Below are 24,547 nucleotides of genomic sequence, written 5' to 3'. Positions count from 1 at the left end.
GTTTTACTTTCCCTTTTGCATTCCTTTAAAAAAAAATCCGTAGTATTTATGTCAGTTCAAAACAAAAGTATTTCAATTGTCTTATTTTTAAATAGCTACCATTGTTCTGACTTACATTTAATGTCATAAGCAACATTTTTAGCATTCCTATTTTGCAAGGTAAGTTGAGTTTGTACTCTTGAATAGAAGAAAATAACAGTTTGGCGGACAGGATAAATTATTATGAGAAGTTGTGGAAAAGAAAAACATTGCATAATCTTTGAATTACTGCAGTAGGAATTTGCTCTGTTGAAGCCAATTTTTATTTCATCTTTCAAAAACTCATCATATGGGATTCTCTTTTCCAACCACCCATTGAGATTGCCAGATATCAACATACTGTACTTCTGTTCCATTCAGTTGACTTATTTATTTTTCATTAAAATTGCACAGCTATTGTTCCATTAAATCAGAAGGTGGAGGGATGAGATCCCTTGGGTTCAACTGAGCAACAAGACAGACATCGTAGCTGTCGTGCATGAGGGCTCTGATTGCAACAACATTCCAATTGTTTTCCCAAGTGTCCAGCTCTAGGATCTCTTTGGTGATAACTTCGTGCCGAGCTGAAATAAAAAAGAAAAAGGTAAGAGTATAAATCAGGTGAGTTCAGATAAAAGCCAGCAAAGGAGTCTAGAAATTCTGTTCTGTCTGTAAGCAACATTTCAAAAAACAATTTAGTTCTGTACTTAGATGAAGAAGAGAAATGGCTGTGGTTGAAGCCTAAGTGCCATGCCTCTCCTGGAGTATTTCTCTTTGGAAGAAGGCACCATCCAAGGCAGGCATGACTCCTGGCCTCATATTACAAAATATACAGTTATGTATAAAAATTCTACAAAATAGAAATTCTATTTTGTGTTAGGTGGATTTCCAAAGGCCATTCCGCTCCATTGTTCACTCATCTGGCAACACAAAATAATGCGCTCATAATATTTGTTATCCTGATGGCCAATCCCTATCCTTCTGTAGTGCGTCTGTTTTAAGCCACTGCCAAATAGGGGAGTTGTCTCAATCTGGAAGCACAGTACTTGTAACATCCTAGATGTGTTTCTTTGCTAGATTTACATCCTGTCTTTTCTTTATGAGCTCAAACAAGGTAATATTTCTTACATATATTTTGCCCAGAATTACAACTTTGCCAGACAGATTTGGCTGAAAAAGAACAATTGGTCCAAAATTACACAGGAGGTTTTCATGGCTAGGATGGATTTCTTAACTATCTCTAGGTTTCCATCTGGTTTTGCTGCCCTCCCCCTTCACCAGATCACCAGCCAGCATGACAAACATTCACCAATTTGGGTATTGTTGTGGTTAGCTCTGGCCCAGCTCCTGCCCAAAGGAATGTAGAGGTGGATGTGGGGGAGACATCCACATGCCGCACGCCTGTTTTGCTCCCAGTAGAATCTGCCAACGAAGTCTCCTCTGACCAAGGAAGCATGAGTGACAAGGAAGAGGGGAGTTTGGCAGACAGCCCAGGGGGAGATCAATCATCTGTATCATCCCTGGATTCTGAACAAGAATTAATGACACATCCACGCATGCGTAGAGAGATGCATAGGAGACAACAACTGAAGGATTATTACAAGAGAAAATGAGGCCACCTGTGGTTGGGTGGGGCTGCTGTAATTAGTCCTACAGATAAAAGTGCAGCCTGGTGTTTTAGCCTCATGGCAGTTTATCTGATTCATTGTTTCGTCAAGATCGTGGTTTTTGCTGTTCAGGATTGTGTGTGTGGACTCTCTGGACTTTAGAATTGGACTCAATTTCCCAGTTATTGGGTGAGCAATTGGACTGCATTTAACCTGTGCCTTGTGTGTACCAGAAACTCCCTTTGACATTTAAAAAGGGAGCTGTTTCTGTTTTTCTGTTTATAAAAACTTTTGGGTTTTCCTTTTATCGTGTGGTGTGTGTCTTCCTGGACTAATTACCCTGTAATTACAGGTGGTTGAGACACGCCGGCAGAACAGGTATCATAATAGAAATGGCATAATTTTATTCAATTGGTTTATGTTCCCTTTTCCTCACTTCTAGCCTGGATATTGCACAAGTAAAATTAATGTAAAATAAAGTTATCCATAGGTAAATCCAGAAAGTAATAGTCTCTCTCAGGGAAGAGAGAGATAGCCCTGAACTCTGACCAGCTGCTGGGCAACCATGTTGAGTTGTTGACTTAAAACTGCAAGTAATAAACAGCAAGGGACCATTGGCCACTTACCCAGCCAGCGGCGTTTGCGGTGGGGACCGGGGGAACAAGGAGGCCGCCATGTTGTGGGCAGGGTGCATTATTTTCCACCCACTGCTACAAGGAAAAGCAGGAGTGCTGCATCTTATTGTAAAGATAACTTTTTCAAAAAGTGGATTAGCACAAAGGCAAAACTTCTTCCCCAGTGGGAAGTCTATTTTCTTCTCTGTCTGTTGTTGAAAAGATGTAGTATAAACAGATGACAGATATGAAAGCATTCAAGAAACAATGTGCTGAGAGAGGACAAAAGGAAGGAAATGGCTGCAGTGGAGGCTGGCTAGTGATTGGGTGGAGGGACATGCCCAATTTCCCAAACAATTCAAAAATATGCATATTCTGTTCACAGCCACTGATGGTTACCTGACTTCACCTCTGAGGCAATGGGTGGAAATATATTTATGCTTGGGGTGAGAAAATACACTGCTCAAAAAAATAAAGGGAACACTTAAACAACACAATATAACTCCAAGTGAATCAAACTTGTGTGAAATCAAACTGTCCACTTAGGAAGCAACACTGATTGACAATCAATTTCATTTTGTTGTCAGCACATTCAACTTTGTACAGAACAAAGTATTCAATGAGAATATTTCATTCATTCAGATCTAGGATGTGTTATTTGAGTGTTCCCTTTATAGCATTGCCTTACTCATAGACTGGAGATGAGACAACATAATCAGGTCATGGGATAAATTTTGTGCTATTAAAACATGGTTTCTTTTTATTTATTTAATTATGTTCATTTGATTTATGTCCTCCCAGGAGCTCATAGTGGCCTACATAACAGTCACACTTTTTACCACATGTATGATTCCCGCAATTCTCTGATACAGTTGCACTAAAAGACATCAATTGTCCCAGTGAATCTCCACAGCTAAGGTGTGACTTGAACATGGATCTTCCTGGCCCTGTTCTAGTACTTTTACTGGGGGATGACATTGCCTACAACTCATGGGTAAGTGAAGGGTAAGGAGAGCTTTATGAGTGCTGAGCAGTCTTCTGTCAGTCATATTAAAGCAATGAAAATACAAAGAAGAAATTTCATTAAAAGACTAAACGTCTTTGACTTTTAAAGCACATCTTTGCATCTTTGTTTTCATGCATCACACTTCCCAACAAGCCCCAGAAAGTTATAAAAACAGAGAAGGACAATACACAACACAAATAAGACTAGTACTCAGAGCATTTGGAAAGCTAAGTGATGAAAAATAGCAAATCTATAGAAAAGGGTTAATATAGAAAGACAACTTGAAACAAGTTATTATTATTATTATTATTATTATTATTATTATTATTATTATTATTATTATTATTATTATTATTATCATCATTATTATTATTATTATTTATTAGATTTGTATGCCGCAGTTCTGTAATAAAAAATTGTTTGCATCTGTCCTCCAAGTGGATTCATACTCACTTATAAATATTATTTGCTAGTTAACTCATCATGTAACATTACTCATATGTATAGTAATGAAGCTAAAATGATGCTATATTTACTGCATGTAAAATTCTTGAGTTCCTTTAACTTATACCACAAGAAGAATCTAGTTCATGTTTCTCAAGAAAGATTCCCTCTAAATGTAGTTGTGTTGTCATTCTGACTATATTTTTCTATCTTTTCAACTATTTTCCCACAGTAGGTCGTTCAGCTTTGTACACTGTAATTAAATTGTTACTTTTAGGAGGAGAAGAACTGCAAGAAACGGGAATCTGGGGGGAAAAAAGTATGACTGCTACTAAGATTAATAATTTATGTAGAAACTGGCAAACCATAGAGCTGAACCAGTGAGAATATTAGACTTGGTGCAGAGTGAAAAAAGTTATTTGGCTTCATTATGATGGCATTTAAATATTCTGATCATCTTACATTTTTATTTTATTGTTAAAGGCTCTTTCATATACGGGGCAATATTACATTAAATTCACTTCAAATGTAAGTTTAGAATGTATACACTGTTAAACATATCTATTCAAGTTATTTTCAAAATTCTGTCCAGAAATAACAGCACTGACAATAATAGAGGCTATGCATGTTTTTAGGGCAAATAAGAAAACACCCTCCAGGCTTCAGGAAATGCTTTAAAGCAAACAGCAGTTTAATTCCTCTCTTGTATGTTTCCCTGTTTGGAACAAGTAATGAATTTAGAAGAAGCAGTTCCATTCAAGCAAGCCTACGAAATCAAAGCCAAGACTTCACAATAAGAGGCTTTCAACAAAGGCTGTAAAACTGTGCAGCAACTGAACCATCAAACAAGAGAGAATTTTGGTTCAGAGTCCCTTTTTTCCTTCTTCTTGTAAAGATGGAGAAATAGAAGACGTGTTGATTTGAGCTTTCTGAAACCTTTTACAAAACATCAAGTTCTTTTTTGTAAATGAGAAGTTACTTTCATTTTGCCCCATTTGTTCTTTTTCTTTTAAATATTTTTTTCCAGTGAAAACCTTGAGGCTGAACTTTTCTTATTGTTAAGAGAAATAGATAATTTTCCATTTTTTTCTACACACACTGTGGGAACTCTAAATACTCTTTTTGAATCTTGAGAGCCAGTAGGGAGAGAAAGAAGAAAACTATAACCCAAAGTATTTTCACATCTTACTAAACTATACTGTTGCCTTGGTGTTTTTTTCCATTTCAAAAATTAGGATCCTGATTGATGCACACTTCCATTATCATACTGGACATAGTTTAGACATTCCTACTCCTCAAACTATTTGGCATAGTTTTGACAATACTCAATATCATAAAACTGTTTTTCTGTAAGCAAAATTGATAATTTCTTGTCCATTTCATTCTCAACGCTTAAATCGTGGCAATATGTGGTGTTCTATCTTTACCCCTCTGTTGAGAGAGGTCTTTTCAATTTTAACATAGATGGCCTATTTTACCCTTGTTTCAAACCACTAGTCCTGTCTGTCCAGTCTTTGCTGTCTTCAAAGAGTGACCTATTTTTTCAAATGGAGATGGACTGCTGACCCTTGTCCTGATGGGTTTGTTCCTATGTTGTGCCCTGTGTTTGTGAAGTGGCTGTTTACTTCTCCAATGTACACATTGTACATTGTACTACATATATCACATTGCTCAGTTTGTGTCTGGCCGTTTTATCTTTGGGGTGGACAAGCTTCTTCCTTAGTAGATTTAAAGTATAAAGGTATGATGTGGTGGTTGAAAATCCTCCTGAGCTTTTCAGACATTCCTGCAATCAATGACAACATTGCTTTGTTTTTTGTTCTCTTCTTTGTCTTTTATGGAGAAGCTTCTGCTGGGTCTATTTTTGGATGATGAAAGCCCAGTTAGGATAACCACAAGCTCTGAGGGCTTCATTGATGCATTTATTGAAAGATGGGTATGAAAGAGGAGTAAAAGAGTCCACCACTGTTAAAACGGAAGAGCCCACTTGAAGTAGACCCAGAGACAGGGTTTTGAGCAATCGGTACTTTTATTCAGCTCAGAGAATAAGTGACAGCTCAGCAAGGTAAAGTGACAATTCAGCGAGTACCGACTGACTCTGCCTGGAGAAACCGCTCCTTTTATATATTTGCGGTTCCCGCCAAAGCTAGAGCCGGCCGCGTCTGAGCCAATCAGGAGCGACTTCCTGCTTGGGCTCAGACAGCGCTGAAAGAGGAACAAACTATTTACAGAGTTACAAGGTAGCCATTACAGGATACAACACCCCTCCCCTCATAGTTGGACACATCCATCAAGAAAGCCATGTGACAAAGTCGTCCAATCGGTGGGGCCTCTGAGGAGCTCGCGCTGACCTGCGCAGTTCAATTTCTCCTTCGCCACCGACTGTGGAGGATGGCTCGCCGCTGTTCTCCCGGTGTGGCGGACTTGGCCTGGCGGGCCCAACGAAGGCTTCGGAGGACGAGGATGGTTCGGCGTCGCTGGATGGTTCCCCCTGGCCCGATAAGTCTCTTTGCGTGTCTCTTATTTCGGGCAATGTACTAAAGTCTGTTGAAGGGGGAGAGTCCATGTCAGCGGTTTGTGGCAATTGATTTTCTGTTCGCTTCCGAATGTGGTCTATGTGTCGTTTCCACAAACGACCATCCTCTAGTTTAACAACATAGGTCTTAGGTGCATTTTGCTTAACAATAATTCCCTTCATCCAGTTTACATTTCCATCAAAACTTTTTACATATACATTTTGTCCCAAATACATTTCTCTTTCAGGTTTTGTACACATTTGGTTATTATTAACACAGAACCTTGGGTTTAACCTGTCTAGTGGTGACCTCAACTTCCTTCCCATCAATAACTCTGCAGGGCTTACATGTGTGTGCGAGTTAGGGGTAATGTGTTGGGTGAGTAAGAATTGGTCCAAGTTCTGTTGCACATCCCCAGGGCCTGACCTGCGCAATGCCTCCTTTGCCACCCGTACGTAACGTTCTGCCAATCCGTTAGCCCAGGGCGAATAAGGCGAGATGAGGGCATGCCTGACCCCTAGGCCATCTAGGAACAATTCGAATTGCCTGGCTGTTAGCTGTGGCCCATTGTCAGACACTAAGAGATCTGGGCACCCATGGGATGCAAACAGTCTGCTCAATACCTTGATAGTGGCACTTGTGGTTATGTTGTTCATTGCTATTATTTCCAACCATTTGGAGAAGGCATCAACCACTATTAAAAAATACTGAGACCCCACTGGGCCAGCAAAATCAATGTGGATTCTAGACCAAGGACCAGCAGGCTGTTCCCACTCAGCCGGAGTTGTTTTGGGGGGACTGGGCCGTGACTCTTGGCACGGATCACACTTTGAAACCCAACTTTCAATATCAGCATCCAGCCCTGGCCACCATAAATGCCCCCTTGCCAGGCTCTTCATCCTGACAATCCCAGGATGACCCACATGTAACATTTTGAGTACCTTTCCCCTTAGGCTTTTGGGGATGATCACTCTATCCCCCCACAGCAAACAACCTTTTACATACGATAACTCAAGTCTCTTGTTTTTAAAATCACACAATTCAGGTTTCACAACATCATTTTGCCATCCCTTTAGAACACAGTTCACCACTTGTTTAAGGATTTGATCTTGCTGCGTGTGTGCAGCTACCTCTTTTGCTGTGGTTAGTGGGTTTTCCTCGAGTTCTATCATTAACACATCTGTGGAAGGAACAGGGTCTTCCACTAAGTCTGTTATGGGGCATCTGCTGAGACCGTCTGCATGATTGATTTCCTTCCCCCCCTTGTGGGTGAGCTCATACTGATACCCTGAGAGGAAAAGAGCCCATCTGATTAGTCTTGGAGACATAAAAGGTGGAGTGGGCTTGTTGGGGGCTAGCAGGCCTAGTAGGGGTTTGTGGTCAGTGACTAGCTCAAAGCTTCTTCCAAATATGTAATTGTGAAACTTCTTTACCCCTGCCACTAATGCTAGAGCCTCCTTGTCTAACTGGCTATAATTCCTTTCTGTGCTGGTCATGGTTCTTGAAAAAAATGCTATTGGGGCCTCTGTCTTATTAGGTAGAACGTGAGCTAGGACTCCTCCTATGCCGTACGGCGAAGCGTCGCACGTGAGCCTAATGGGTAGTGAAGCACTATATTGGACTACTACACTTTTAGAAGTTAATAAATTTTTTATTTGAGAAAAAGCTTCACGTTCAGTTTTCCCCCATGTCCAGCGGGCTTCCTTCTGGAGTAAACGATGGAGAGGCTCTGCTACTGTTGCCTTCTGCTTTAAAAAAACGGAATAAAAATTAAGGAGGCCCAAAAATGCCTGCAACTCATTCTTATCTCGTGGCTCTGGGGCTTTTCTAATTGCTCTCAGCTTCTCTGTTGTGGGGTGGATACCTTCCTTATCTATTTTATATCCTAGGAATTCTATACTGTTGGTTCCCCAGACACATTTATCAGGCTTGATTCTTAAACCTTTGTCCTGTAACCTCTTAAGTACTTCCCTTATTCTTTTGTTTACTTGTTCCTGGTTTTCCCCTGCAATTAAGATGTCATCAAAGTATGGAATGGCCCCATTTACCCCTGACAATAGGCGTTCCATAATGCTCTGGAATATTCCTGGGGCTATGCTTACCCCAAACTGTAACCTCGTGCATTTGAAAGCCCCCCTGTGCGTTACAATTGTTTGAGCGTTTGCTGTTTGTTCATCGACCGGAAGTTGCTGGTAAGCTTGCGCCAGGTCGATCTTTGCGAACCTTTTCCCCTCCCCCAGGGAGTGTAGCAGTTGTTGCACAACCGGGATGGGGTAGGGGTGGTGTTGGAGTGCCTTGTTTAGGGTCGATTTGTAATCAGCGCAAACTCTTAAAGAGCCATCTGGCTTCAGAGGGGTAACTATGGGAGTTTCCCATGGCCCCTGCTCCACAGGGACCAAAATACCTTGGCTAATGAGTTTGTCCAGCTGTATGTCTAGTTTGGGGAGGAGCGGCAGGGGGACCCTGCGAGGTTTTAGTCTGATCGGTGGGACCTTGGGGTCAATAGAGAAAGATATAGGGGGCCCCTTATACAATCCCAGTGTGGGGCTGAACACTTCAGGGAACTCTTTCACAAAGTTAGGCATATCATAACAGTTTACATTACACACACCCGAAATCTCGATCCCCAGTGGTTCCATCCATGCTAAACCCAGAAGAGAGTGCTTGGCCCCTGTTACAATAAGCATGGGAAGGGTACATTTAACATTCTTGAATGCGATAGGTACATTTGCTGTTCCCAAGACCGAGATTACTCCCCCCTGAAAGTCTCTAATCACCAAAGAGGTTTGATTTAGGTCAGCCTTAGATACATTAGGCATATACAGTTTAAATTTTTCCCAGGGCATGATGGTATATCTAGAGCCCGTATCCAGCTCCATTGAGCAAGGTTGGTTATTGAGTAACAGTGATATAACAATTTTAGCCCCTTTTTTGGTTGCCGTGTTATTCACGGAAAATTGAGAGTTACCTCTATAGTAGTCGCGGTTAGCGGTTGAGTAGTTCCTTTGACCCGCGTTGCGGAATGGTCTCCTTTCTCGCGCTTGGGGGGTCTGGTTTTGAGGTCGCTGGTATTGCGGTGTGGCAAATGTTTCCTCTGGCGCTGTTGCTCTGCATGCGATGGCGATGTGGCCTCTCCGGTTGCAACGGCGGCATGTAGCGTCTCGGAAGGGGCATCGATGGCGCTGGTGATTTCCCCGGCAGCCCGCGCAGGGGGCTGGGTGAGTAGCTCTCAGGTGTCTCGGCTGGTCTTGCACCAGGAGGCAGTTGTCTCCGCTGGGAATTTGTTGGCTGTTGTCTGTTTCCACGGCGCTGGGAGACGCGGAGTCGATTTTTGCAATGAGTTCTCGCCTTCCGTGCTCTTTCAATTCTCTCGCCGCTGCGTCGGCTGCTTCTGCGGTTTGCGCCAGTTTAATCACGGTTTGTAGGCTCGGCTCTTCTTCGATGAGGAGTTTATTTCTCACCGTGCTGCTTTTCATGCTGAAAACCAAGGCGTCGGTGAGGCGAGCTTCCGGGTCTTTAAACTTGCATTGAGCAAGTACCGTTCGAAGCCGCGTTGTAAACTGGCTGATCGACTCGGTTTCCCTCTGAGCCATCATGTGGAATTGATGCCGAAAAACCATGGCTGGTTTGGTCGGCTTGAAATGGCTCGCCAGTTTTTGTTGTAGGACGTCCCACGCTGTGGCTCTTGCTTGTTCCGGTTCGGTGAGAGTTTGGGCAAGTCTACGGATTTCTGCGCCGCAGTAGTTAAGGAAAATAGCCCGTCTGCGATCGGCTTCGGCGTCCTGCATTCCCGCCGCCTCGAGGAAGATCTCGAAGGTGGCCATGTACTCGTCCCATGTCGATTTCTCGGGATCGAAGAGTTCCGGAGCCTGGCCGATCTGGATTTTGTCCATGTTGCACGCGAAGTTTCTTCCGTCCGTTCGTCGCCAGTGAAGTAGACCCAGAGACAGGGTTTTGAGCAATCGGTACTTTTATTCAGCTCAGAGAATAAGTGACAGCTCAGCAAGGTAAAGTGACAATTCAGCGAGTACCGACTGACTCTGCCTGGAGAAACCGCTCCTTTTATATATTTGCGGTTCCCGCCAAAGCTAGAGCCGGCCGCGTCTGAGCCAATCAGGAGCGACTTCCTGCTTGGGCTCAGACAGCGCTGAAAGAGGAACAAACTATTTACAGAGTTACAAGGTAGCCATTACAGGATACAACACCACTCTCATCAGAGGAGAAGGGATATGACACCATCTATCACCTGGCTACAATACAGTCCTTTCAGCAGTCCCAAGAAGGTTCCACACACATTTGCAGTCTGATTTAGGGGACCCTGACGGTACAGATAAACCCCCAAGTGGCCTCAATGACTCTCAGAGATCAAATGACTGACCTTCAGAGTGCTAACAAAACCAAATGACTGCAAAGAACATAAATCCTTCCATTCCCCATCATTCAGTCAGAACTGAAGAAGCATCATGGATGCAAAGGGAAATGTTTTTAAGGAAAAATTAGTCCAGTTGCGGTGGACACGGAATAAGCACATGGACCACAGAACAGGGATTAATGAGTCACTTTATTAACACCCAGATGGACCTGCAGCAGTAACCAAAAAAGGGGGCAGAACATCAGTTCCAAACATTCCTGGGCAACTATGGGCGAAGGCTCCATTGCCGAGCAAGGGAAGGCTCCCCTTTGACCTTGACCTTCCCTTGCTCCATGCCATGCCAAGGCATGTGGGGAGGCTCACCCACCCATGTTGTTGTCTCTGGGAATGCAGTAGGTGAGCCCTAAGGGCATCCCCCCTCCATAACCCGGGCCGGCCCAGCCTTGTAACCATGGAGAGGAGTGGTCCATCACCTTTTTTTTATTATTATTATTTATTGGATTTGTATGCCGCCCCTCTCCGCAGACCTTCCAAAAGGTGCCCAAAGGAGACCACCCAGTTCTGTCTTCCCCATTTTCTGCCCCTTACTGCCACAGCAGGGGGTGCCAAATCTCCATGTAGGCCCCCCTGCGCCAAGCACAGGGCATGCCGGGAGCGCACGCTCACTTCACGTGCCCCCACACATGATCAGCTGCTGCCGCGGGGTTCATGAGCTTCCACAGCCACAGCAACCTCCAGCCAGCCTGTTAACGGCCGGCCGGTCCTTGCCTTTTGAAAAGCACCTTTAGGACAACCATGACCTGGATGGTTGAGAATCTCCATAGAGTTTGCCTAGATGTGTCAGTTTAGCTTTTGTGTACTCTGTCTCTAAAATGAAAATAGGAGACCTGGCCAATGTAGCAACTATTGGGAATGCTAGATGATGTGGTCCATTGGGAAGACCATAGCCAGCCTATCTCTTTTACAAAATAGTCCAGTCTCCTTAAGGACCACACAATGATAATATAAAAGCAAATGCCAGTTAAGATCAGGGAGAGCTCAAATCCTTATAAATCAATCATAGCTAGTCTTCCAAAGTAAAAGCAGAGCTACTAGCTTTCGGGGGGGGGGGCTTTGGAGAAGATTTCAGGGCCTCCCCAAATGACTTTGCTGAATGGCTTTGTGTCAGTTTCTCAGCCTAATCCACATCACAGGACGGGTACAAAGATGAAAAGGGGAACCCATTTCCCTTACCACTCCTGAGTGACCAAAATGAGAGCAAGACCCTTCCTTCCCGGATTGTTTCCCGATTGTTTGGGCCCAAGAGAGAGGCGGCAGCATCAGCATCAGACACCAAGTGGGTCGTTCAGGAAGGTTCTGACATCTTTCCCAAGAGAGCGGGTCTGCTTTTAAATTGGAAGACTAGGTACGATTGAAACAATGGCACAAAGCGAGTTGCTTCCTCTTTAAAAAATTATATCGTTTCTTGTCTTGCCACAACTCTAGCGAAAATAATCTCCCCTGAAACTGTATTAGCCCCAGGGAAGAAAACTCTCTGGCATTTTGGTATCTGGCATTATTGTAAGCTCTTCCATTTTTGCAGCCTATTCTACCCAGCGCTACTAATGAGCTCTCCATAAGACACGCTTTTAAATATCGCATGCCGTTCATAAACCTCCAACTATTTTGCCATTCAGACATAAACGGGCTGGGGGTTTGCTGTTAATGTTGTGTGACTTCTGTAGTTTGCCTGATGCCATATTGCCCTTTGCTTGCAGAGGCTGACAGATTGCTTTAGGGTATAGAATAAATATTTAATCTGTTTTTCTATTTGTTTTAAAATTGCATTTTATATATGGTAGAGTTAACAATCATCCCTGTGGTTCTATATACTGATTGCTTCTTCTTATTCCATTTTTTAAAAATGGCAAGATGCAATTTTCAATACAGATAATTTTGATTTTTTAAAAAAAACCTTCAAGGTTTTTCTTTTAATTTTAGTCAAATGTCTCAATATTATGCTTATGGATTATATAAATATTTATATATTTATATACTGTTTTCATTTTTTAAAAATAGTAAACAATGGTGATTAAAACATCTGATTTCTTTTTCTTTTCTTTTTTTAAAGCTTTATACCTGAGCCATATTTTATATGCTGGGTGGCTGCTTTCAGATTCCTATCTTGTGAAAAAAACAAAACAAATTTTAAAAAAGCTCAGGTTGTCCAAAACCCTTGGAAATAATGATGTTTAGGTATGCCATGGAAAGAATTGTACCATAAATTGTACCACAGGTGGCACGCAGAGCCATAGGTGAGGACACACGAGGGCATATCAACTCCCATGTGAATGCATGCACCGGCTAGCTCATTTTCAGCCTTCTTTTTGGCCATTTTAGCTCTCCTCATGCTTCAGGAAAATGGCAAAAAATGGCAAACAGGCCAACTGGAAGTTCACTTGTGTGCGTCACCTCCCCCCCCCCCCCCCAGCCTCCTTTTCACTGTCAGAGATCTTCAGGAACTTCTTCAGCTATGGACAAATTACTATTAGCTAGAGAGAGGCCTTCAGGAAAGGCCTCTGCAGCTGATCAGGAAAGCCTTGCCGGCTGCAGAAGAGGTGGGCTGAAGTGTGTGAGGCCTGGTTGCAACTATCTGAATTTAAGTAGTAGCACAGCTCTACTTCTGTTTCATTTCCAAATTTCTAGTTGGCCCGTTGGGCCATTTTTCGCTATCCACACGCTTCAGAAGGCTTTCTTGAACCCTGGGGAAAGTGAAAAACAGTCCAACCGGCCTACCGGAAGTCCAGAGGCTTCAGTGAGGCCTGTGCGCATGTGCGGGGGGGGGGAGTGTGGGAGTTGTGTGCATGCATGGGGGAAAAGGCATTGCATTATGAGTTTGGGCATGTGCACACTCGCAATCATGCACGTGCACAAAAGGGGATGCTCACACGTGTGTATGTTTGTGTGTATGTTTGCTTTTAATTATGGGGTTTTTAGTGTTTTTATATTATTAGATTTGTTGTACATTGCTTTGTTGTTGCTGTGAGCCACCCCGAGTCTACGGAGAGGGGCGGCATACAAATCAAATGACTGAATGAATGAATGAATGAATGAATGAATGAATGAATGAATGATTCCACATGTGCGGAAGCAAAAAAGGTCCCCAAATTTGAAAATTTGTCTGACAGACCGGCAAAGACAGCACTGGAGCAGTTAGAAACATAGAAGACTGATGGCAGAAAAAGACCTCATGGTCCATCTAGTCTGCCTTTATACTATTTCCTGTATTTTTGCAGGAAATTGCACGCAAATTGTGCAATCTGGCAGCTGCTATCAGAACAGAGCTCTGGAGCATACCTGTAGCAACCCACTCCTGCCAACAGTGATTTGTAGATGAGTTGCAGAAATCATCTGCCATCCTCAGATGATTCCAAGAGGCACTTTTAAGATTGATGCTATTGAATCTGATGATACTTCTTTCCCTTCCTCCTTTCTTTCCATCTCATAGATACTTTTAATAATCCTCCACAATACATTCCTGGGCTTTGTAAGAATTTTAAATGACTATCCTTCCTTGATCACCTGAAAAGCTAAATAGTTCAGCAGACAGGGTAACAAAGGAAATTGGTGAAGATAATGCAGTGACCCAAAAAAACACAACTACTGTATCTAGAATGGTGTCTAAACCTCAAGAGTGCCACAAGAAGAAAACCTCTGGATTTCACCTGCACACAGAATAGTGTACATGCCATGTGATTCGGGATTGAGAATCTTACAAAACATCTTTTGTGTGGGATTTGCCATGGAGATTACATTCAGCTAATGCTGTGAAAGTAGTATGCCCCCACCCCCCCGATTTTGCCTTAAGTTTGACAAATTCAAGGTGTCAGTTTCTGAAATTCAGTTAACTTGGTCCTAGGAAATCTTGGACAGCATTTCTTTTTTGCCTTATTATTCAATGAGTAACAGTTGCCTGGGGGAAGTTTTGCTTCAAGTGTTAATGGTCTCAGTGAGATAAATGCAGTGTTTTCAGAGATACAGTATATTACTAGACTCCTATTTGATTCTATCAGGCGTACTCCACCAAGGCCCAGAATTATTTAATCAAAATACATTTCCCGGCACAATTTATCTTTGTCAGAATTGATATTTCTTGATGCTTTCCATCCTTCCTGAATTGCTAATGCTTTTATCTATTTTTTAGATAATTTTGCACTATATGCAGTATTTCTATTTCTATTAGGTTGACTTACACTTCCTCCAGCTGTCTGAGTGTTGTATGTAGGGCTGTTCTAGAAGAATCTACATGGTATGATCAATAAAGTCAAGATGGCAACCACGACCTTTTGAACGAATGAATAGGATAGAGATGGAAGGGACATTGGAGGTCTTCTAGTCCAACCCTCTACTCAAACAGGAGAACCAATACTATTTCAGATAAGTGACTGTCTACTTTCTTCTTAAAAGCCTCCAATGATGGAGTGTCCATGATTTCTGAAGGCAAGCTATATCTCTGGTTAATTGTCCTCGCTGTTAGAAAGTGTCTCCTTAATTCCAAGTTGCTTCTCTCTTTGGTTAATTTGCAACCATTGTTTAATATATGTTGCATAGTTGCTTTGCCCACACTATTGGGTATGCTTCTTGATTTTGCACCATAGACACCTTTGGTCATGCCAATTCTCCAAAAGAGATTCATCATAACCCATGAGAGCATGTACGAATCATCTCTCTTCCAACCCAATGTGGCCCTATCTTCTTGCAAGTCTTCTCAATTTTCTCTCACGATGGTAATCAAGTTAGGATGATAAATAAAAGCTCAGGCTGAGAATGGACTTGGGCCTCCATGGTCTTAGTTTGCCTTGCTACTGTCTCCTTTTCATAATGAGTGTAATTTTGATATAATGGTTTCTGATTGTTTAAATACAGTATATTTACAGTTGAACAATTAAGATTCAACAAGTTAGTATTGGTCTGTCAATTATGAGAGTTATTAACAATATAAAATCCCCAGCAGGGCATTACTTTTATCCAGTAAAATTCAGAAATATTCCCTACTGTTTCTGTGGACATGGTTTGGTAGGCGTGGCAGGGTAAGGATACTGCAAAATTTCCATTCCCTCCCCACTCCTGGAGGAAGGATATTGTAAAAACTTCATTCCCACTCCGTTCTGGGGCCAGCCAGAGGTGGTATTTGCCAGTTCTTTGACTTACTCAAAATTTCTGCAACCAGTTCTACAAAATCTATTAGAACCTGCTGAATTTTCTCCCTGATTTAATCTATATATACGAATATATGAGCATATAAATATGAGCAATTGCCTACTGGATTGGACCCTTGCCCTTCTAGGTTAGCAGTTGATGTCCAAACCTCAAGAGTGCCCACTAGTCTCCCAGCAGATGGCCTTCAGAGATAATTGTCATTAAGCCAGTAGTCTTTAACACCGATGTCTTTCCTAAATTGGTCCAACCCCCTTTTTAAGCTACTCAAACTGGCATCAACACCTTTTCTCATGACAGTAAATTCTAAAGTTTGATGATGTTTTGTCTGTCCTGATTCTTCCAGGATTCAATTTCACTCGATGACACCTGGTTCCAGTATTTTGTTAGGGAACTTTTGTTCTTTAGCTTTCTCCACATCGTTAATAACTTTGTGCAATTCAACCATATTCTTTCTCATGAGTCTTCTTTCTAAACTTAAAAGCCTCAAATGTTGCAACCTCTCCTTAGAGGGAAACTGCTCCATCTTAATCCTCCTGCTCCTGCTTAATTCTCCTGCTCCACCATATTACTTTTGAGATACAGTGACCAGAACTGCACACAATATTCCAGATGCAGCTATACATTGAATTATTATAAAATCATTATAACATTGGGATCTCTCTTTTCTTTACCATTTCTTATTATTCCTAACAAGCTATTGGCCTTTTTTCCACTGGTAGATACACTGTGTCAACACTTTCATTGAACTACTTCTCATTTATCCCAAGATCTCTCTTCTCACCATTCAGTGCTAGTCCTGATTCCTTTAATTTATATGAATAATTACAAGTTTTGGCACCAATATGCATGACTCTACACTTCGTACCAATATATTGCATCCCTTTGCAATATTGAATAATATTCACCATTTGATGGTCACTCTCCTAATATGTGGAGATCCCTCTGGAGATCTTCACAATCCTTTTTTGTTTTATCTATCTGAAAAATTTAGTGTCATCAGTATTCCACTTACAATAGTAAAGCTGATTCCACAACTAAACCTAGTGCTTTTTAATTTCCTAAGGAGATAAATGCTAAATGTATAGCTTGAAGTAAGCCACCGTACTCAACAAAGTCTCTTTAGGATTTAGTTTGATAGGAAAAGGCATCTATAATACAGTGATCCCTCGATTTGCGCGTTCTCGATTAGCGCGAAACGCTGCAACGCGGTTTTTCAAAAAATATTAATTAAAAAAATAAAATATTAAAAAATAAAAAATAAGTCCACGCTAGTTCTCTCTCTCTTTCTCTCCCTGTTGCCGGCGTGGTATATGAGAGAGAAAGAGAGAGGCAGAGGTCGGGCGCATTACCGGGAGGTGGAGGCGGCGTGGGGACGCTGGGTGCCGGGGACTCCGAGGAGGGGGTGGACGTCTGTTCCCTGAATGGAGACCGCCGGCCGCTCAATCGGGCCGGCAGGGAACAGAATGGAGCCTTCCGCGGCGGGGCTGGTAAGGGGGGGAGCCGAGGGGGGAGCCGAGCCCAGCCCCGTGGCATTCGCTTTCCTCCCGCCCGCAGCCGACTGATCGTGGGCTCCTTCGCAACCTCGGAGAGCTTCCTGGTTTTCGTGAGCTTTCATGCCCTGGAAGCTCTCCGAGGTTGCGAAGGAGCCCACGATCAGTCTCGGCTGCGGGTGGGAGGAAGGCGAATCCCCCGTGGGCTCCGTTACATCTTCCGCTGCCAGCCAGGCCATGCTGGCGGCAGCGGAACAATCGCTGGCTGTCAACTTTTCTTTTTAAAACTGGGCAGGAGCTGACTTGCCTCCCCAGTGCTAAAAAGAAAAGTTGACAGCGGCGTTCGGCAACGGAGTCCGGCGCTGGGGCCATGCGGGGCCGCTCATCCAGGGGGGCGTGGACTGGCAAGCGGCAAGCGGCAAGTGATCTGGTGGGAAGACCAAGGGAAGGTTCCTTCAGCCGCCCAACACCTGATCCGCTCCGCAGCGCGGCAGCAGCGAGGAGCCGAAGATGGGGTTTCCCCTTTGCCTTTACCCCATCTTCGGCTCCTCGCTGCTTCCGCGCTGTGGAGCAGATCAGCTGTTGGGCGGCTGAAGGAATCTTCCCTTGGTCTTCCCCGCCGCCCACACGCAAACTCCACCATCTGCGCATGTGCGGCCATGAAAAAAATGGCGCACATGCGCAGATGGTGGTTTTTACTTCCGCATCCAGTATAACGCGGAAATCGGTTAGCGCGGGAGGTCTTGGAACGTAACCCCCGCGCTAACCGAGAGATCACTGTACCTCTATGCTGCCAATCAACAACATTTCCTTATCAGTAGATTCATGGCAAAAGCTTAGTAACACAGCCTGTAGAAAAACTACCGGTGACACTTGCTTACTTATATGTAGTTCTGGAGGCTCATTTTAAGAAAACTGCTTCTCGGGGTAATAAGACCGCATACTTCACAGTGGATTGACACAAATATGCAAATACAGAACAGGATTGCTGAAATTTTCATGGGTGAACAAGAATACTATCAACTGGAGAAGTACTTGTGATATCAGGCTGTAATTGGGAAGTAAGATGAATAAGGAAATGGGGAGAATTTCATCTTCCATTAATGTTATCATTAACCCAATATTAGCAGAATAAGCACATTTAAGAGGCAAATTGCAGTCTGGCTGCTTTGATGGGGAAAGCCTTGCCTGATTATCAGCAGATTGGCAAAAGGAGGCTAGCTCTTTATAATGAGCTCTCTTGATGCTCATTAGGATTAGCTTGAAGGAAGCAATATCAAGAAGTATATTAAGGACAAAACTTCATGATTTCAGCCACTTGAGTTCAGAAACAGCTCCATTCTCGGTGTCAACTGGATCTCAAATCTCACTAACTATATTGCCCCAGTTTTGCTTTAGTGAGTTATTTAAGAAGTCATATCTTCCTTTCTGAAATTTACTGTGGGTAGGTAGTGAATAGAAAATTAGGTCAAATAAATAAAACATATAATAACTGGCACAATTTAATTGCTTTTGTTCATATTATTTTGCCCAGACAGATTCAAAGAATAGCCAGCAAAAAAACAACAACCCAGTTCCATTTAATGTAAATTTGCAACTCTTAAACTGCCTAGAGAGAATCCTTGTAGTTATTGGCTGGCTAAAGGGAATAATAAAATTGATTTAATTTAAATCTGTGCAATTCTTGATGTCAAGTTAATAGTTCCGGAAAATTCTGATAACAATTTCACGCCATCCTTTCTCATATGCCAGTCAACGAAACAAAACAAAAAATCACCAAAACTTCCATTGGGGTAGTAGCAAAAAAGTGGAAAAGGCTGATGTAAATTGAACAATGAAAAGAAAAATGCTTTGCTTCTTTAAGCTCCTAAGTGATTTTCATACCAACTTCATTTCCCATGGGTTTAATTGGTTCATTAAAGAACTGTGAAAAAAACAATATGAAACATGACCCTTTCCTTCATCTCTGGCAATTCAGTTCAGTGTTCCAAGTTAAATTCCAATGGGGATGATCTGGTAATCCCCAGAGAATGCTTGCTGTCTGGCTTCCACTATTCAATACGACTCTGCAACAAATTTTAAAATGGCAATAATATGCCTCAAAACATCTTTCCAGTATTTGATTCCTGGGTCAGGGTACGTTCATTTATTGTACATGCATCATTCTTTTGTTTAAAAGTCATGCTCTTTTGGTGTTGGATATTTTATTCTTTCATGTGTCTTGACATTTTGTTCATATTTATTCCAGTTTGAAAAAATACTTCACATATCCATGGATAAATGGAAGCTTGCATGCCAAGCAGAAAGTATTTCCTGCTAATACAAATTTCCAACTGTATATAACTCCATTAGATAATGTCTGAAGCTTCCTAATTTTCACTAATGTTCTGAAGATATTCATTTCCTCTGTCCATTGATATAGCTGAAGGAGATTTTTCAGTAACTTCTGAGAGTCCTTCTGTCTATAAAGGATGGAGTAATAGAGTAAAGACGTTTGTTGCTATATTCAATTCTTTGTTCCTTTAATTCTTTCTTAGATTGAGAGCTGAGCTTGAAGCAAGCATTTTAAGAGAATGATGACTCTGATGGAAATTGGATATTTATTCTGTAACTATTGTTAGTTTGTTTTTCTGGTCTGGCAATGAAAACAATTGTATAAGTTTAGATTGTGTTTTTATGGCTTCCTTTCCTTACCTTCTGGCTTTGAAGGGAGAACAGCCTCTGGGGTATAATAACTACTCTGTTTCTGCATTGCCCTTTTTGGATCTCATAGGCTACTAGAGTTGTATTGTTGTAATGCTAATGGGTAACATTTATTCCTGCATGACATCTATGGAATAAATTGCTACCTATCACCACAGCAACAAGACAATTATAGAAGCCCAATAACGGGAAACAATACTGATATTGTTTGTTGTTATTGACAGGTTGGTATGTCTGTTCTGTTGCTCAATTCAGCACAGGCAGAGGCAGTCAATCAAATGTCAACTAGGATTTGTCAGAGGTGCTGCAAAGAATATGTGGTGCAGTAAGAATGAATAAATATACTTTATCTAGGAACTAAACCTGAACTAGCATCTACTTCATCTAAGGCAGGGATGTCAAATTCATGGCCTGCAGGCCAGATGTACAGTATCACATGCTGATCACACCCACTGGGTTAGCAAATGGGGGGAGTCACGATATGTCACTTATTGCCACTATGATGATGCAACTTGGACACCCCTCATATAAGGAGTGACAGAAAGAACTAGAATCACAGAAAAGCATGGCTGGTGGCTCTTACCACTGGCTGAAGGTTGCGCCCGGAGCCGTGAAAATGCAGCTTTTGTGAGGCACAGCCGGCCCTGGGCTCCGATCTCACTAATGGGCGAGATCGTCGGTTTTTGGCCGCAAACCAAAGTGCGTGGCCTTCTAGGTTTTTTCACCTATTCCACACTGGCATTAAGGATGGACTGGGTAGGGGGTGCGGCACTTTTCTAGCCATATATTTGATCAATTTGGCTTTCCCTTTGGTCACTGGGGTTGGCAGGTTAGGGGTGGAAATGGGCAGTGGTAGCAACTGCACGTTCTCCTTTTGGGCATCTTTTCAAAGATGATGTGCCGCCTCTCACCAGGAACTATAGGTTTGCACGATCTCGGGGATTGGAGGGGGGATGCCCATGGGACTCACCTAATCCAATTTCCTGAAGAGGATTGGAGGGTGAGCTCCTCCCACACGTTTTAAGGGTGTGACTCAGATCCAGGTGAAGGAGGCTATCTTCACCTGGTTCAGCAAGGAGTTATGCCCCATAGTTGCCAAGGAATGTTTTTTATGTAATTTTCCGCCCCATTAGTTTGATTGGCCTCTGCAGGTCCATTTGCTTCACTTGTTTATAACGTTTTAAAGTTACATTATTTAAAGTTACGTTAATTTAAATAAAGTGACCCAATTTAAATTCCAGCTCTTTTCTCTGCATTGTTATTCCGCTTCCGTCACAATCTATAATATCTGTAACACCCTAGGCTAGATTTTTTTACATCTCAGAGCAAAAAGATGGAGTAGTTCATGATGGAGGAATTAATAGCTATTTTTATTACAAAATTATTGGAGGACTGGATTTTGTCTACAATCTTTCCTGATTTGCACCAAATCACAGCACAAATGTTCCCATATTTTTTTTCAGCCATGCTTCCATGACGTTGGCTTATCTCACCTCATCCATGAAAGACACTTAAGTGGTCTCTATTTTCCCCAGAGTTAAACATAGTGCTTCCCCTTTTCAGCAAAAGCTTCAGCAATACAGTATAAGGAATATAAAATTGTTATGCTTTTCTGTCATTTAAAGTCAGGTGACCAGGTTGGAGGAGAGATAAGGGGAAGGATCATAGAAGCATGTCTTATACATTTCAAGGTGACTTCGGGCAAGCCTGTCCATTCTGGTGTCAGGTTTGTCTGTTGCCATTCTTCTAAAAAAATATGTAAAAGAATACTAAAGATTTTAGATAAGTCTTTTAGAGTTCCATCTTTTCCTGCCAACTCTACTTTTGTGGCCTGTAATTAATTCAGCATCTTCAGTATCTACTAAGAAGATATGTGCCACAGGCTAGAACATCAAGGATGCTCCAGAAGCCTAAGGAGAGCAAATGTTCAAAAAAGGGAAGGAGGAAGACTGGGAAAACGTTAGGTCTGTCAGCTTGACATTTTGTACTGGGCAATGTCCTTGAACAGATTATCAAGTAGCATGTTTGTGAGCACTTGGATAGGCATGTTACGACTGACAGGATCCGGTGTGGATTTGTCACATACAAACCATGCCATACTAAGCTGATCTTCTTCTTTTGTAATAGTATTTAGCTCAGCAGGTCAGGGGAATGCTGTAAAGATAGCATACCCAGGCTTCAAAAAAAAAATTTGACAGCGCTTTTCATGGTATTCTTCCTTATAAAATACTGTAGTAACGTATGTCAGTTAGACTTACAGTGGGCTGAAAAAGTACATGTAAAGAGTGCTCATTAACGGCTCTACTTTAGCTTGGAGGCAAATATTGAGTAGAGTTACAGAAGGCTCTTTCCTGCTCCTTGAACGATTCAACATTTTTAAAAAATCAATCATTGGAGGAGGGAGTTAAGGGAATATTTAGACAGTCTTCAGATAACATAAATCCAGGAGGCTGGATAAAATGTTAGATGATAGAAGATTCAAAAGGATACAGGGAGGCTTGAGCTAAGATAGACTTTAATTGAAAGGAAAAAAGAGGGGGGAAATTCAGTAAAATTTGGGTAGGAAACTTATAAGTTATTTGTGTAGGATGGCTTGGCATTAGGGATCTGGATATACTTGTCAGCCACATGCCCTAGCAGTGTAATGCAGCTGCTAAAAAGTCAAATATTTTTTGGGGCACATTAATAGATGCATTGGATCCAGATTATGAGAAATACTTGTTTCAAATTACTCTGTCCCAGGCAGACCCCATTTGGAGAACTGCGTCCAGAATTCTAGCACAACAGAGCAAATTGGAACAAGTTCAGAGGAGTGCTACCAAGATTGTAAGAAATCTGTGAAGGACAGTTAAAGGATTGTGTATGTTTAGCCTACAAGGGGTGGGGGGAATCCTATAATAGCAGTCAACAAAAATCTCAAGGGTTGTCCCAGGGGAAGAAACTGACTCATTCTACATTGCCAATTGGACCAGAACCAGTTGTTAAAATTACGAGGAAGCAATTTCATATTAGAAATCTGGAGGACCTTCCTGATTGTGCAAGCCATGGAAAAAAGGACTAGCACATAAAATAGTGAATTCTCTTTTCTAGAGGTCTTTAATCATAGGCTAGATTGGCAGCTGGCAGAGTTGTTTACCAGATCCTGTTCTGTTCAGGAAGATTGGGCCAGATGTTATTCAAGACAAAAAATGATCTTGAGATTCTCGAAAAAGTACAGAGGAGAACAACCAGGATGATCAGGGGACTGGAGACTAAAACATATGAAGAATGATTCCAAAAAACTGGACATGGCTCATCTAGCAAAGAAAAGGACCAGGGGAGACATGATAGCAGTATTCCAATATTTGAGGGACTGACACAGAGAGGAGGGGGTCAAGCTATTTTCGAAAGCACCTGAAGGCCAGACAAGGAATAATGGATGGAGACTGATCAAAGAGAGTTTCAACCTGTGAATCAGGAGCCACTTTCTGACAATGAGAAAAGTCAACCAATGGAAGAGCTTGCCTTTGGAAATTTTGGGAACTACATCACTTGAGACTTTCAAGAAGAATTTGGACTGTTGGAGATTGTATAGGGTCTCCTGCTTGAGCAGGGGGTTGGTTTAGGTGACCTATAACAGTGATGGAAACCTATGGCACGGGTGCCACAAGTGGCACGTGGAGCCATATCTGCTGGCACAGGAGCCGTTGCCCTAGCTCAGTTCAAATGTGCATGTGTGTACCAGCCAGCTGATTTTTGGCTGGCACAGAGGCTCTGGGAGTGCTTCCCTGGCTCCAGGGAAGCCTTTGGAGGCTGGGGATGGCTAAACATGAGCCTACTGGGCCCACCAGAAGTTCCAGCCTCCAGAGGGCCTCCAGGGGGCAGGGGAAGCTGTTTTCACCCTATAAGGTTCCTTCCAACTCTATTAATCTGTTTAATCTGTTAAAGATATCTCCCAACTCTAAGATTCTATCTCAAATAATGGATTATATTTTCATGGGTGCAGCCCAGGACAACCCTCCTCTAAAGCAGACATGAATGAATGTATTTCTCAACAGCCCAAAGGCAGAACAGGAAATGAATTCAGTCTGTGCTGAATGGGCTACACCATCTCTCCACTTGCTGGTTAGGGCTCTTTTGAATTCATCCGTGAGCATATCTCAGCAGGGAGCAGGAATGTTTTTGCTTTGAAATAGCCGTTTTGATCGTACTGACTGACACATGCTTGGAATGCTTTAACATGTTCTCACTAATCTGATTTTGGATTTAGACACTTCAGCTGCCCCAGAATACTGGTGGCCAAGTCAGTCTAGCAATCGAGAGTAATTATAGAAATCACATGGTCTCTGCCTAAATCATTCCAGTGGCTACCGGTCTGTTAAAATACATGATTCAGAATGCTGGTTCTATATATATATATATATATATATATATATATATCCTCATGCTATTTGGGATTCTTACTTGAGAAGCCAACATATCCAGGCTGTATAATTGTGTGGAGAGGTCCCCCTCTTGATCTTATCAGCACTGAAGGAATATTTCAGGAAACGTGAGAAAAAAAGATCCAGTGACTTTTTGAAACATCCTTTCGCAGTT

At 42.3% G+C, this 24,547-nt stretch overlaps 1 protein-coding gene across 1 annotated transcript in view; it reads right to left on the bottom strand.

Annotated features, from left to right (window-relative positions):
• Positions 1 to 384: 384 nt before the first annotated feature.
• KBTBD12 (kelch repeat and BTB domain containing 12) overlaps positions 385 to 24,547 on the bottom strand; it is a 58,961-nt gene continuing 34,798 nt past the window's right edge. The window contains exon 5 of the mRNA XM_070738378.1: positions 385 to 602. Coding sequence (XP_070594479.1) covers positions 433 to 602 — 170 coding nt within the window. The 3' untranslated portion in view covers positions 385 to 432. The remainder of the gene's footprint in view (positions 603 to 24,547) is intronic.

The sequence above is a fragment of the Erythrolamprus reginae genome, chromosome 2, assembly GCF_031021105.1.
Source record: "Erythrolamprus reginae isolate rEryReg1 chromosome 2, rEryReg1.hap1, whole genome shotgun sequence".
Taxonomy (NCBI): Eukaryota; Metazoa; Chordata; class Lepidosauria; order Squamata; family Dipsadidae; genus Erythrolamprus; species Erythrolamprus reginae.
This window is presented reverse-complemented; position numbering and strand designations above follow the sequence as displayed.